Source organism: Mirounga leonina, unplaced genomic scaffold (assembly GCF_011800145.1).
Source record: "Mirounga leonina isolate KUSES-001 unplaced genomic scaffold, KU_Mleo_1.0 Mir_195, whole genome shotgun sequence".
In the NCBI taxonomy this organism is placed as follows: domain Eukaryota; kingdom Metazoa; phylum Chordata; class Mammalia; order Carnivora; family Phocidae; genus Mirounga; species Mirounga leonina.
The window spans coordinates 2,712,407-2,728,388 of record NW_023270490.1 but is presented as its reverse complement, the minus strand read 5'-3'; the positions used below and the strand labels follow the sequence as shown (position 1 = coordinate 2,728,388).

The following is a 15,982-nucleotide window of genomic DNA, read 5'->3' as shown; positions in this document are numbered from 1 at the left end:
AGGGTGTGTTGCTCCTAGAGTCTCCAGGAACCTTGAAACACCCCCCTTACAGACGGACGAGAGATAAGCAAAGAGCTGTGTGCACAGGTCTCTCCCTGATGGCCTAGTGGCAGGAGGGCGTTCCAGTGTCCGGGTCACCATGCTGGGAGATAGAAAAGGAGAATGAAGCTACAGCTCACCTAGAAGCAGATTTTAGTTTTAGTTTCTCCCCCAATTATAAGAGTAACATAAGCTTGTTACAGAAAAAGGAAGCAGGGGCGCCTGGGTGGCCCCGTCTGTTAAGCATCTGACTTATGGTTTCAGCTCAGGTCATGATCTCAGGGTCCTGAGATCGAGCCCCATGTTGGGCTGTGTGCTCAGTGTGGAGTCTGCTTGAGAGTCTCTCCCTCTCCCCCTGCCCCTCCCCACCGCGTGCGTTCCCTCTCTCTCTCAAGTAAATAAATAAATCTTTAAAAAACAAAAGAAAAAGTAAACAATTAGAGAAAAAAAATTTGGGTATTTTCCCTTCCCATCTCTCTTCTCTACATAGAATTTAAATGTTTGGCGTCATTCCACATTCCACCTTGATGTGTCCACTTGGTAATATATTATCTCATCCCCGTCCAGTAGCATCTGTGGTAGGATGTTTAGTGGCTACACTCTTTTCTGCTGCTTAGGTACACCACAGATGATTTATTCTGCCTCCCACTTCTGGCTGTCCTAAGTTTTAACATCCTGACGGATAGCCTGATGGATTAAATCTGTCTGCACATCTCCGAGTGTGTATGTAAAAGGTCCCACTTGTCTCGTTCTGCATCTTCCTAACTCTGTTGCAGAGAGTGAGGCTGAGAACCACCAGGGAAGGGCAAGCGTGTGGCTTTCTGGGGGGTCCTGTAAGCTCAGTCCTTGTGCGGCCCCATGAGGTTTTCCCCTCCGGGGCCATGTTCATCTCTCAGGGGTGTGCGCTCCCCCTAAATGCCTCCTTGTACCTGCGCTCCAGGCATGCGGACAATGACCGCATTCAGACCAGAGCGCACAGGAGTGAGAAAGATTTAGGAGGTGGGTGGGGCTTTACCATCCCGCTGCCCGGTCCTCGGCTCGAGGGTGAGTTCAGAGAACAGAGGTCAGGAACTTAAGGAGAAAACCCTCCTCCATCAATGTTATTTATTAACCACAGGGGTAAGAATCTTGAAATAGAGTTTTGGTTGCTCGGAAGAGAGGGGGTGCTGTGTTTTAGGGACATTGGAGGAAACTATTAAATGAGCCATCCTTGGTATTAGCTCCTCTGTGGGCCGGAGATGCAAAAGTTCTGTCCTGTTTCTTATTAGGGTTAAGCCCAGAATGGACTTAAAGGAATAGTCATTTCTAAAGGGCTAAGTTTTTATTCATTCTTTTTAGATACTAATTTTCGTCTGATTCAGTGATTAGGAGGCTGAATTTCAAGTACTGGATCAAAGAAACTTGGATCAGAGAGTGGCCTTTTATTCCACCATCTTGCCCACAGGTTCTTAAGCAAAACCGCCGTGTTTTGTTTGCTCCATGCTGTGGTTTTCCTTTTTTTTTTTTTTTTTTAAATAATCTGCAGCAGTATTTTAAAGATCACTTAATGTTATCTAAGAATCAGCTTTTCTTGAGGAAGATCACATCTGGAAATGATGGGCCCAATTTCTACCAGGCAGTGGTTAGCTGAGCTGGGTGGCTGCTGCCTCAGTTTACCCCTGCCCCTGTGGGGCCCGCCCTCCTCCTATCTGCTCCCTGTCCAGCCCCCAGTGGTGCCTTGTTGAATCAGTTTCCTCATTAAGTAAAGAATACTTAGGTCTGTGGATGCATTCATAGTCTTGAAAGGCTGGATTAGGGCGGACTGGCCAGTCTTTGTGAGGCCGAGTGTTGATCTTCTTGCATGCCACCAAAGATATCAGATTCACACGTGCTCTTACGATTACTGTGTATCCTGCTTCTGACAAGAATTCAGGGCTCGTTAGCCTGACCTGGCATCTTTCCCAAGCACACATTCCCAGATACAAAGGGAAAATTATTAAAACTTGTCACAGGTGGTTTATTGCTGACCCACAAATGATGAAAAAGCCCTTTCATGGATTGTTCTGGCATGAATTCTTCAGATGGGCATTTTAGGGAGGGAGCGTAGCAGCCTGTCCTTTTGATTTCCTGACCCAAACCAGAACACACAGGCGACTCAGGACCCCAGCTCCCCACCCTCCGCCCCTTCTCGGTTTTCATTTGAGTTAATTTATTTGTTCATTCATTCATTCATTCAACCGTAACAGGGTTTCTTTTTCTGCTTCTGCTCTGAGTTCTGAATATTCTGATCCGAAGCCCCAGAGACCCCACTTCTGGCTGTTAAGGATAGTGAGACTCGAAACCCCCAAATCCTTTCTGATTGGGTGATACGGGAGGATTCTTTTGAACGGAAGCTCAGACCTGCCAGGATGAGAAAGAAGTAGCCTCATTTTTTATCATCTTGTTTTGGGAAGAAATGCAGTTGTTTCTCCTGACCCCTGAAATGTTTGTCCCTGCTGCAATCGAGAAGGGTCAGGGAGCACCCCAGTTCCAAACCAGTCTCTTCTCAGTAGAATCTCAGGGATTTCTGTTAGAAAGCAGCTTCAGATTAAAGCTGACTTAAGTTAACGTGGGCCAGAGAGCGGAAGGTGAGAATCAGAGACCCCTCCACTCCCGACTCTACTCCCACCACAGGGCTCATGTCCTGGGGGCGTCCGTCCCCAAGGAGACCAGAGGGGTTTTGAGGAGGAAGTTGGACCCAGGCTGGGGGGCAGCAAGCATGGTGGTGGCTGGTTCCTTCACTCCATTGAGAGGTTCGCTGCAGAACAAAGTGCAGTTAGAAGGTGTTTGCCTACAGGTGTAATTCATCCATCAGCATTTGTCACTGTTTGTCACTTCAGATTTATAGACCAACTGTTCCCCCAATACGGTCCCTTGGGTCCCTGGCATGGGGGCTGGGCTGGCCAATGCCGGCACTGCCTCATAGGCTTGGAAGCGGCTTCCAGGTCTGGAGTTCCACATTCTTCCTGGATTGACGATTGATACGAGGAGCAGGCTTTGGGGGAATTAATGTGTTTCCTTGAAGCCCAGTACCACCCACTTTTTACATCTTTTTAGAACAATGAAAGGCTTTTAAGGGGTGAAGTCACTGCAGCTTGAAAACAAGAATGGAAAAACCTCTTTCACTAACAGTCATGGTTGAAGGCCTCCAGAGAAGAATTTTTCTTTGTTACTAAAGTGGTGTGTAAAGGTGTAAACTTAGTCAAGCTTTTTCAGCTTGTGTGTCCTTACATATTTGTAATATCTTGTGTTGGGGTATGTGTTTACTTAATTAAAATTAAAAATAAAAGAAGTGCATGTACATGATAAAAATATTTCAGTAGTACAGAAGGATAAAAGTAGAAGATAGAAGTATAGCTCATCACATGTGGCACCCAATACACATTTTAGGTACCGATGGGAGTATTTTGTGTATACCCATCTTCAGTGACTTGTTCATTTTGGACTTTGAGAGAGGACTGTTATCAGATTAAGACAGATGCTATTGAAAGAGCCATTGAATTAAACGAGTTAATGAATAGGTTTTTTGTTTTGTTTTGTTTTAAAGATTTTATTTATTTATTTGACAGAGAGAGACACAGTGAGAGAGGGAACACAAGCAGGGGGAGTGGGAGAGGGAGAAGCAGGCTTCCCGCTAAGCAGAGAGCCCGATGTGGGGCTCGATCCCAGGACCCTGGGATCATGACCTGAGCCGAAGGCAGACGCTTAACGACTGAGCCACCCAGGCGCCCCAATGAATAGGTTTCCAAAGACTGATGTTGGCTAATAGCAAAAAGACCGAAAACAATCATTACTTGATTGGCCTGTTCTTTGGAGGTGGAGGTCAGTGTGACAGTACCTTCCATTCATGTGATTCCTGGTTGACTTGTTACGACATCATTGAAACAGGGTAGAGTTTCCCATTCTTGAAGACAAACCTCTTGTTAGTGTAAATTCAGTTTGTGTCCACCGCAGAAACCTAGTTAGGTATCTGAGCATAGCGCACTAAGGATGGACGCACAAAATGTTTAGAGCTGGAACAGAAATGGAAAATAAGCCACCTGGAGCCCCGCCCTTTGCAGAGGCTGGAGGGAGTGGGGGTGGGTGGCAGAGCTGGGCTGGAACCCGGGGTTCATCCTCCCCACTGCTTCAGGGTAAAGCAGGGCAGCCCAGGAGAGCCTCGGTGTTCTGGAAACAGAACCGTGGAGCAGCGGGTTTCTGCTTGTGCAGAGTCCCTTGGTAACAGGAAGGGGGGGCTCAGGAAGCACCCCGATGAAGTAGAAGTGTGGGCGTCTGATTCCCTGGGAGAGTGACTCTCACTGCCTCTGGCCCCCACAGGGACCCCGTGAAATACTGCAGACAGTTAGGGACGACCATTAATGGGCACCTCTGTACTGCGCCCCCCGGGGGGGGGCTTAAAGATAATAAAACATCTCAGAACTGACACCTCCCATGCGCCCCTTTCTCTGTCACCCTCTGTCACTCCCCACGTCGGCGCTCTCCTAAAACCTGCCTCTGTTTCTCTCCCTCAAGATTGAATTTTCTAGGAAAAAAGGGAAAGGGTGCTTTTCTTTTTTTAGACCCCATGCTCTTGGGTTTGGATCAGAATAAAATGGCAGCTTGTTTGGCATTAAAATTGGAAGCCTCTTGGATGCGTTTCCTATCGCTGCTGTCGCCAGTTGCTCCAGATCTGCTGTTTGAAGCAGGACGATGTGTTCCGCTGGGGTAGGTGAGAGGTCGGGCTCGCTGAACTGTGATCAGGTGTCGGCAGGGCGCCCCGCGTTCCCAGCACACGGTGGCTCTGTTGCCTCGCCTTTCCCAGCCCCCAGACGCTGCCCCGGTTGCTCGGTGTACGTGCCTTCCTCCGTCTTCGAAACCAGCACCGTCTCATCGCTCTGACCCTCCCCTGCCCGGGGTTTTCTCCCGGGCCACCGCCGGGAGCCGTCTGCCTTTTGAGGACTCCTGTGATTCCATGGCGGCCACCTGTATAATCCGGGACGGTCTCCCGGTGCCAGGCCCTTAATTATTCGGCCTGCTGAGCATCCGGTGAAGTTTCTAGCAGTGACAGTGTGGGGATGTGAGGGATGGACGCCTGGCTGCGGCCAGGCACCCCCCTGAGGATGCGCCGATGCGCGTGCACCGCCCCGCTCTGGCCCCGGTGCTCTGCGGCCGGGCACCCGGATGAGCTGGCATTGGCGTTTCCCTGGGGCTTTTTACTTGGTTAGTTAGATCCAGGATTAGATCCCGTGTCAGTCTGTCGCCGCTGCCAGCCGAGAGCAGCCGACAGTAGCCGAGAGCGGCCGAGAGTAGCCGAGAGTAGTCGAGAGCGGCCGAGAGGCCCCGAGAGCGGCCGAGAGTAGCCGAGAGTAGTCGAGAGCGGCCGAGAGGCCCCGAGAGCGGCCGAGAGTAGCCGACAGCGGCCGAGAGTAGCCGAGAGTAGCCGACAGCAGCCGAGAGTAGCCGACAGCGGCCGACAGCAGCCGACAGCAGCCCGCCACGCTTGCCTCTCCCGTCTGGCCGAGTTGGTCCTCTTAGCTCAGCGGGCTGATGCGCGGGCGGGCTGGGCCTGTCGTGTAGGCCGTGTTCCTCGGGGGCTAGTGTGGGCTCTTCACACTTACTTGGGTCTCCGTCCTGGGCGGGGGAGGGCCAGCGGGGGTGGGGACTCGCAGCTGTCCCGCCCCTCCCCGGCTCCCCTCTCTGAGCCCACCTTTGCTCTGCTTTTCCGGTCGTGCTTCCGAGAGACTCAGCCAGATTCCTCTGTGGACGGGGTTTACTTTCTTCACAGGCTTTTAAAACACGCACGTTGGTTACATCTAAAGGGAGACCTCGGGGACAGGTCCAGATCTCGTGTTTCTTGAGAGGCTGGAAGCTCTGGCTCTCCTGGCCGCATTCCGTGGGGCAGCGTCCTTCTTCAGTGCGACAGGGGGCCACCGCCTCTGTGGATGTGCCGCGGCTGCCCTTGCCACGCGCCCCCCCCCGCCCTCTTCACTCACTTGCACAACCAGGCTGGCCCCTGTCTTGGAGTTTGCAGCCCCCCTGCCAGAAGGTTCCGGGCGGCGACAGAAGCCGTGCCTCCAGAAGTGCAGTGTGTGGTGGGTGGGCTTTGGGTGGGCTTGGGCGCCGGGAAAACCCGGGTACCTACCTGGCCTGGCCACACCACCGCCCAGCAGCATCACCTCGCGCAGCTGAGTTCGTAACTTCACCCAGCGCCTGTTTCCTCGTCTGCGCAGACCCTGATCTCACCCTGGGCGCTACTGCCTTCTGGGGGCTGGCGGGGTGGGTGGGTGCTGTCCCCTGTGTTGTGGGATGTTCAGCAGCACCTCAGGGGCGGAGGCCAGGAGGTGCGAGGAGCATGCCCCCCCCTCCAGTTATGACGGCCGGAACTGTCCCCACTCATGGCTGCATGCACCCTAGGGGGCAGAACTGCCTGGTTGAGACCCGCTGTGGACACCTGCCTGGCTGGGTGTTCGCGAGGCTTGGAGGAGAGCGTGAAGGCGGAGCGCCACCCTGCACCGCATCCTCCTCTCCTCCCTGCTGTGGGCTCGGTGCGAATCCTCCAGGAGGGGTCACTCTCGACCCTGTGCGCGCTCCCCGCCCGGCTCGGGCATGCAGCCTGCCTGGGGGCCTGGGAGAGAAGGTGAGCTGTGCCGCGTGGAGGGCGGCTGGGCGGGTGGCAGCGCCTGCAGGCCCCGAGGAGCCAGTGCTGTCACCGGCAGACCCAGCCTTCCGCAGGGACACAGGGGCAGCTTGCGCTTTGCCGGTCGCTGCAGCCCCTTCCACCTTGGCGTTCGTTTGCTTGACCTCTGAACCGGGACCCTCGGCGGTGTATCTGACCTTCGACCCTGTGTCACGTTTAGGTGGCCCTGGTGCAGTGGACCGAAAGCGTGGGCTTAACCCTGGTGGGCCGAGACCAGTCTTCCATGCAGCTGAGGACCCCTGGCGACCAGATCCTGAACTTCACCATCTTACAGATCTTCCCTTTCACCTATGAAAGCAAGCGCATGGGCATCATCGTGAGGGTGAGTTACCTTCTTTAGGACTTAACATGGTTAAAAAACTCAAGTCTCCTGTGTGGGTCCCTGTAGCCTCAACATTCTTTCTTAACCGTCTTACCCTCTTTCTTCTGATGTCAGTTGTCCAAACTAACAAGAGAATAGAATTGCCCCAACGGAAAGCATATTATTAGTCCATCAATTAGACGAGACCTCAGATAGCTGATCAGCTTCTGGTTAACCTAGTTCTAGAAGGAAAGGCCTAACGTACGTGAACTGGGCATTTCTTTCTTTCTTTCTTTTTTAAGATTTTATTTATTTATTTGACGGAGAGAGAGACTGAGAGAGGGGACACAAGCAGGGGGAGTGGGAGAGGGAGAAGCAGGCTTCCCGCGGAGCAGGGAGCCCGATGTGGGGCTCGATCCCAGGACCCCGGGATCTTGACCTGAGCTGAAGGCAGCTGCTTAACGACTGAGCCACCCAGGAGCCCCAAGGACTGGGCATTTCTTGATAACAATACCTTCCTCATTGTGTACACTTTTGTTTAAACATCTATCTGCTGAGGTGAAATTCACACAAGTAAATGATTTTAAAGTGTGTAATTCAGTGGCATTTAGTATATTCACAGTGTTGTGCACCCATCACTTCTTTTTTTTGTTTGTTTTTAGAGAGAGCATGCACATGCCCTGGGGGGTGGAGTGAAAAGAGAGGGAGAGAGAGAATCTTAAGCAGGCTCCTCACCCAGTGCGGAGCCCAATGCCGGCCTTGATCTCATGACTCTGAGCCGAAATCAAGAGTCAGACACTTAACTGACTGAGCTACCCAGGCCCCCTGCAACTACCACTTCTGTCAAGTTGCAAAACATTTTCGTCACCCCAAAAGGAACCCTCATACCCACTAAATAGTGACTCCCCATTCCTCCCTTCATTCTAGTTCCAGGAATCACCAGTCTGCTTTCTGTCTCTAGAAATTTACTGATTCTGGATACTTCATGTAACTGGAATCCTATGATACGTGACCTTTTGTGTCTGACTTCTTTCATTCAGCATAACGTTATCAGGGTCCATCCAGGTTGTAGCATGAACCGGAACTCCATTCCTTTATATGGCTAAGTAACTGCTTATCCAGTCATCTGTTCATAGACATTTGGGTTGTTTCCACCTTTTGGCTATTGTGAATAGTGCTGCTATGAGCACTCACGTACAGGGATTTGAATACCTGTTTTTAATTCTTTTGGGTATAGACCTAGGAATGGAATTGCTGGGTCATGCTGGGTCCATTACGCATTTGCTGGATAATCCTATCTTTTAAGTTTATGAGGAACCTCCGAATGGTTTTCTGCAATGCTGCACCATTTTACATTGCCACTGGCAACATAGGAAAGTTCCAATTTCTCCACATCCTCACGAACACTTTTTATTTTCCTTTTTCATTTTTTTGGTTATAACCATTTTCGCAGTTGAGAAGTGATAGTTCATTGTGGTTGTGATTTGTATTAACTTAATGACTGATGATGTTGACTGTCTTTTTTTTTTTTAAAGATTTTATTTATTTGACAGAGACACAGCAAGAGAGGGAACACAGGGCGCCTGGGTGGCTCAGATGGTTAAGTGTCTGCCTTCGGCTCAGGTCATGATCTCAGGATCCTGGGATCGAGTCCCGCATCGGGCTCCCTGCTCCTTGGGAGCCTGCTTCTCCCTCTTCCTCTCTCTCTCTCTCTATGTCTCTCATGAATAAATAAGTAAAAAAAAAAAGAAAAAAAAAAAGAGGGAACACAAGCAGGGGGAGTGGGAGAGGGAGAAGCAGGCTTCCCGTGGAGCAGGGAGCCCGATGCGGGGCTTGATCCCAGGACCCTGTGATCATGACCTGAGCTGAAGGCAGACACTTAACGACTGAGCCACCCAGGTGCCCCATTGACTATCTTTTTGTGTGCCTATTGGCCAATTTTATATCTTGTGTGGAGAAATATGTATTCAACTCCTTTGCCCACCTTTTATTTTTTATTTATTTATTTTTTCCTTTGCCCACCTTTTAATTTGGTTGTTTGTCTTTTTGTTGTTCAGTTGTAAGAGTTCTTTATATAGTCTGGATATTATCAGATGATATGCAAATATTTTCTCTTATTTTGTACGTTGTCTTTTCATTTTCTTGATAAAATTCCTTTGATCAGAGAAGTCACTAATTTTGATGAAGCCCAATTTATCTATTTTTTCTTTTGTTACTCGTGACTTAGGTGTCATATCCAAGAATTTATTTTATTTTAATAATCTATTTTTTTAATTTAAAAAATTTTTATTTTATTTTATTTTATTATGTTAGTCACCATACATTACATCATTAGTTTTTGATGTAGTGTTCCATGATTCATTGTTTGTGTATAACACCCAGTGCTCCATGCAATACGTGCCCTCCTTTATACCCATCACCGGGCTAACCCATTCCCCCAACCCCCTGCCCTCTAAAATCCTCAGTTTGTTTCTCAGCATCCATAGTCTCTCATGGTTCGTCTCCCGCTCTGATTTCCCCCCCTTCATTTTTCCCTTCCTACTATCTTTTTCTTCTTCTTTTCTTAAACATATAATGTGTTATTTGTTTCAGAGGTACAGGTCTGTGATTCATCAGTCTTACACAATTCACAGCGTTCACCATAGCACATACCCTCCCCAGTGTCCATCACCCAGCCTCCCCATCCCTCCCACCTCCCACCACTCCGGCAACCCTCAGTTTGTTTGCTGAGATTAAGAATCTCTTATGGTTTGTCTGCCTCTCTGGTTTCATCTTGTTTCATTTTTTCCTTCCTCCCGCTATGGTCCTCTGTCTTATTTCTCGAATTTCTCATATCAGTGAGATTATATGATACTTGTCTTTCTCTGATTGACTTATTTCGCTTAGCATAATACCCTCTCATATCCAAGAATTTATCATTAAATCCAAGGTCATGAAAATTCACCCCTGTATTTTAGGAGTTTTGTAGTTTTAGCTCTTTAAGTCAATGATGCATTTTGGGTTAATTTTTGTATATGGTGTGAGGTAGGGATTCAACTTCATTCTTTTGCATGTGTATATACAGTTGTTCCAGCACCATTTGTTGGAGAGACTGTTGTTTCTCCATTGAGTAGTCTTGGCCCCCTTGTTGTAATTCAATATTTTAAATGGTTTTTCATTTGTACAGTCACAAAAATTATTGGAAAAAAATATAGTGATAACTCAGCATCATCATTTTGTCACATTTATTTCAAATTTTGTTTTTATATATTTTGAAACTTTTACTGAAATACAGCATCCACAACGAACAGTGCAGACATCCTAAGTGTGCAGCTCAAGTGTTTTACAGAGCACACCCATGTGACCAGCATCCAGAGCAAGGATCAGAATCCCAACCTTCATTACCCCAGCAACTCCCTTGTGCTCCTTGTGGGTCACCTACATCCCTCTCCCGACAGGGATAGAACCACTCTCCCAATTTCTACCACTGATTAATCTCTTTTTGAGATTTTCTCCTTATATAAGAGAAATCATGCAGTAGATTTTCATGTTTGAGTTCATTTGCCCAAATTTATATTTGTAAGATTCATCCCTATTTTTGTAGGTATTGCAGTTTAAATATTTTTTTAAATAAATAAAACATTGTGCATTCAGTTGAAGGCCCATCTGCCCCTCCTGAATGTGCTTCCTTTCCATTCCTACAGGAAGTTCATAACTTTTAAGGAATTTTAAAATACTAATATCAGACATGTTTGGGGATAAATAATGTATATTATGGTTTTGCATATTTTTATTCTTTGTATAAGTGGCATTGTATCATTATCTCACTTCCTGTTCTTAACATTTAAAAGAACTTTATGTTCATACACTTAATCCTACTTCATTACTTTTAGCCATGTTAGAGCGTTACACTGTATGAATATACCTCCCTTTCTTCAGTTCACTGGAGTTCCCTGTTGATACACATTTAGATAGTTGCCACTTTTTTTTGCCATTAGAAACAGCACTGCCATGCATGTCCTTGTCCTGGTCTCCATTATACGTAATGCTAATGTTTCTCTGTGGAGTATGTCCAGAGGTTGGGTTGCTGGATTGGCAGTATATACATCTTTACCTCTACCAGAGATCATCAGCTTTTCTCCCTGAAGTGCTTGTACTAATCTTGGTCCCATCGTTCCTCTGCATCCTCACCACTATTTGATAGTGTCAGATTTTTAAAATGTTGTCACTAATTTGGTTTTACCATTTGCTCTTTTACTCAAAGAACCATACTTTCCATTCTAGGAAGCCTGGGGACCCTGTGTTTCACACACCACTGTGTTCAGTAACTCTTAAACCTGGCTGATCGTCAGAATTACCCAGAGAGCTTTAAAAATGCAGATGACTTTGTCCCATCTGGAGCTGTTTTGGTATTGGGATGGTTCCTTGGCATTTGTAAAGGTTTTTCACATCAGTTGGCTTGATTGGAAAAAACTATGCTCAGATCATGGGCAACTTTGGAATATGACTCATCTTTTTTGTTTTTAAAAGAAATGCATTGAATTTAAATTAAAAAAATTAAAAAATGAGGCTCCCCTCTACCCTGATCTACCCAAGTGTTTTATGCCTTAAAGAGCAGAGAGCTGTAGATTGCATTATAATAATTCTGTAATAGTAGTACGAGTAGTTTGTGATCAGGGTCGTTAGTAGTAGCAGAGGTACTGGTGGCTGCTGGAACAGCAATGACGTAATGATAGGTAACATTTAATGATGCTTATTGCATGCCAGATGCTGTTCTAAGTGATTTGCATAAACTCACTAATTCTTACTGTAAGCCAACAAAATAGGTACCAGTATGACTGGCATTTGACAGAGGATAAAATTGAGGTGTAGAGAGGCTCAGCAGTCTCCTCAAGTTCACCTTGCTGGAGAATGGTGGAGCTGGTACTGGACCCCAGGTGATGTGGCCCCCAAGTCCATGCTCTTTGACCACTAGGACCTGGGAGTTTGGGTGCGGTGAATGGGGTGTCGAAAAGCTCCTAGAGCATCTGTAGTAATGTTGGGGTAGTGTATCATGTGTTGCTGCATAGCAGATTACCCCACACTTAGTGGCTTCTGACAACAGAAGGTGTTATCTCACAGGGTCTCTGGGCCAAGAATCTGGGTGCAGCCTTGCTGGGTCCTGTGGCCCATGGTGTCTTGCAGGCTGCTGACACCTAGGGTTCAACTGGGGCAGGATCCACTTCCAGATAAAATCAGTGTTGTTGGCAGGACTCGGCTCCTTGCGCGTGTTGGACCGAGGGCTTCAGTTCTTCACTGTTTTGGCAGGAGGCCACCCTCATTCATTGCTCCACGGGCTTCTCTGTAGGTCAGCTCCCTTGTCAGCTGGCTTCATCTGAGTGAACGAGTAAGCGTGTGAGCAGGAGGGAAGGCACAGTCTTTGTAACCTGCTCTCAGAACTGGCCTCCCCTCACTTCACTTCTGCGATGCTAAACTAGAAGCAAGTCACCGTGTCCATCCCCCCGCCCCCCACTCAGTGGGAGCGTCTCATAAGGGCATGAATCCCAGGGCCTAGGGGTCAGTAGGAGCCGTTGAAGAAGCTGCCTCCCCTCTGTGTAGAAGAAACAGCGTCATGAACTGCTCTTGTGCTGACTCAGTGACATAGCATGAAGGTGCTTTGAAAATGACACATTTTAAGGGATTTTTATGTCCCTGGTGCCAGTAGGTACTTTGAGACTCAACAGGACGCATATCCTTGGCAACTTTTGGGTGGGAAGGGGGCTCTTTCTCCCACTGCTGCTGCTGTCCTTACGGGCCCCTACCTGGTCTGACCCACGGCTTCTAAACCGTATCGTGAGCACACATCTGATGTCAAGAACATCCGTGGCCTGGAAGCACAGCACAGATCAGGGGGGTGGGTGTTTCCTGGTGAATCAGAGTCATTATCCCCCACAGATTTACTTTTGTTCCGGCTTTTATGTTTTCAAGTTCTAGGACTGTGGGCTCTGCTGAAGTCATTTGAGGGCTGACTCATCCTCAGATACCCAATATCAGCCATTCTTGGATAAGTGAGCAATATCCCCCACTCTTCCTTTAGCTGTGAGGGGCTCTCGTTCGTTCCCAGATACACGCCATATTTTATGAGCTGTGGCCCCGTGTCTTACCACAGCAGGAACAGTAGGGGATACTTGTTGGATGGGCAAATGGTTATTTTAAAAACAGCACCCCACCCTTCCAAGGTTGTTAAAAAACAAATGAACCCAACATTTAGTTAAGGCATTCAGAACAAATACATATGTAAAGAAAGAGCTCAAGCTTTAATCATCTTTATTTTGACCACCCAAAGATGACCCCCTTTTCCCTTTTCAGAGAATTTCCTCTCAGCTTTTTTTTTTTTCTACGCATATAGGAGTGTAAACATCCACACAAATTTTTATGAAATTGGGATCAAATGTCACATAAGGCTTTTAAACCCTCCCCACATTGAACAATATATATGGTGAAAATTTTCTCAGATCAGTAAAAGGTGATTTTTATGATTTTAATGTGTGCATGGTGCTCTGTTGAAAAAAAAATAGCATTAATTAAATATTCCTTTCTTGGAAACTTAACGTTTTCCATTTCTCACAACTAAAAGTCAATTTGTGAGCATCCATCTTTGCTAGGCCATCTTTAATGAAATGCATATTATTGCTAAGTTTTCTAGTTTGCTGACCTTTTTTTTTTTTTTTAAGATATTATTTATTTATTTGACAGAGAGGATAGTGAGAGCAGGAACACAGTGGAGGAGTGGGAGAGGGAGAAGCAGGCTTCCCGCCGAGCAGGGAGCCTGATGTGGGGCTTGATCCCAGGACCCCGGGACCATGACCTGAGCCAAAGGCAGACGCTTAACTGACTGAGCCACCCAGGCGCCCCTGTCTCCCTCTTTATCTGTGGTTTTGATAGGTGGAAATTAGCCTCCAGGGCATGTGGGCAGGTTCTCTGTAGAAATCTCCTTAACTCCTCTAATGAAGTGGTTCTCGTCCTGGGGCCATTTTGCCTCCAGGGGACACTCGAAAATGTTGGGAGATATTTTCGGTTGTCACAACTCAGGGTGGTACCACTGACATCATTTAATGGGTGGAGGCCAGGACAGCCTCCTGACAAAGAATGATCCATCCCCCCCCAAATGTTCGTTGTGGGGGGGCCAACAGCTCAGTTCTGATGTACCCAGACATCCTGCCTGTTATTGGAAGATACCTGCCCAGCTACCCGGTGGAAGGAAGTGTTAACTCAACTGTAAGATGTCTTGGTTTTGTGCCTGTTGACAGGAATGTGCTCTCACCTGGTTCATCAGCACCCCCAAATCCGTGTGCACTCACAAAGCGAAGTCTTGGCGAGAATCTGTCTTCTGAGGGCTTCTTTGGGGCTAGTGTCCTTGTCTCTCTGAAGAAAGGCTGCGTTGCCTGCTTTGTTTTTGTTGTGTACAGATGTTTCACTGCCCGCTCCCCCACCCGTCCCACGTAGAATGATGGAGGCGGATCATCGCTGTAGATCATACCCCTGTCATGGTTTGCATAAAAGAGGCCTTTGAACAGGGGCCAGAATCAGACCACAGTGGAAAAAGATGAGGCCCCCAAACAATGCAGTGCAACCAGCAGCTCTCTGTAAATTTACGGCATAGTCTTGCCATAATATGAGAGCGAAGTAACCTTGTGATGAACTGGGTGGGAGGAAATGAGTAACGGGAGGAGACGGTTGATACCGTGTTTATATTGGACAAGCTGTCCGAGCTTTCCCGAGCACCCTCTGCAGGAGAGGAAGCTGGGGAGGGGGAAGCTGTTTCCTACCGCTGTGTCGTTAAGCACCGTTTGGGTGAGGGGAAAAGGGAAAAAGCCCTGGGATGCTTTCAGGCAGTTATCTTTGGCCTGAGTCACAAGCACGCATAGGTGTGATCCGTCAAAGATGAAGCGTGCAGCTTTTCTGCTGCTAAGACGCAGGTCCTTCTTGGGGTGGCCGGCGGGTGCTTTTATGAGTAAGCATGTAGTTCTCGAAGATTGTCGGTGATTAGAGAGCATTAGAAAGCTGTTTTAAAGGAGGAAACTTACACCACGAATTTGGCTTTGGGTATTTATTTCGTGTTGAGTAATGAGTTTACAGGTACGCATTCTGGGCTTTCCCTGGCAGCAGAATTCCGGCAGGAAGTGGGGACGGCCGTGCTCCATCCCCTTGCCTGTCTCTGCTGCCTCCAGGCTCGCCGTGATGGGGGTTGCCAAGGAAGGAATGTCAGGGAATAAGAACCAGGGGCTTTACCACCGTTCCTCAAAGCAGGGTTTCTCAGCCTCAACAGGTTGACGCCGGGGCGGGATGATTCTAGGCTGTGGCTGTCCTGTGTGCTGTGGGATGCTTCACAGCATCCTTGGCCTCCACCCACGGGATGCCAGTAGCATCCACAACCCCTAGTTGTGACAACCAAAAAGATCTCCAGATACCGGCAAATGCAAAATCCCCTCCCTGGAGAGCCGCTGGGCTAATAAGCCTTGGTCTCCACATACGGCGCGCTCAAGGGGCGCATAGAGTTACTGTCCCCTGAGCAGGACTGATGATGTTGAGTGGACACCGTCTCTGTGTCCAGTCCTTGGCTGTGTGCTCTGTGTAGGTGACATTGTTTAAGCCACCAACAGCCTGTGTGGTAAGAGTTGTTAGTATTCCTGTTTTACAGATGAGAAAACTGAGGTTTAGAGAAAGAAGCACGTCCAAGTGCACACAGCCGAAAGCTGGTGTCGGGTCTAAGCATTCGACGCCTGGGCTGTGGTGTTACCTACTTCCCAGAAAATCTGGTCAGTGTGAACGAACACCTGGGTAATCTGATCACTAGCTAGGTCCTCAGGTAGACATAGGGGTCTGGAATTACTGGGATCGGCAGTTTGTGAAGGTGGTTTGCTCCCCAGGGAATGTTTGTTTATGTCTGGAGACATTTGGGCTGTTGTCCCCATGGGGGTGCTGCTGGC

The 15,982-nt window shown here is 48.2% G+C and overlaps 1 protein-coding gene across 3 annotated transcripts in view; it reads left to right on the top strand.

The window, feature by feature from the left end:
* Positions 1–15,982, top strand: part of ATP9A (ATPase phospholipid transporting 9A (putative)) — a 131,104-nt gene that overhangs the window by 91,457 nt on the left and 23,665 nt on the right. For all 3 annotated transcript variants that reach the window (XR_004682967.1, XM_035025419.1, XM_035025418.1), the window contains exon 15: positions 6,894–7,055. Coding sequence is in view for 2 of the 3 variants with exons in the window: in XM_035025419.1 (XP_034881310.1) it covers positions 6,894–7,055 (162 nt within the window). In the remaining variant the exon portion in view is untranslated. The remainder of the gene's footprint in view (positions 1–6,893; positions 7,056–15,982) is intronic.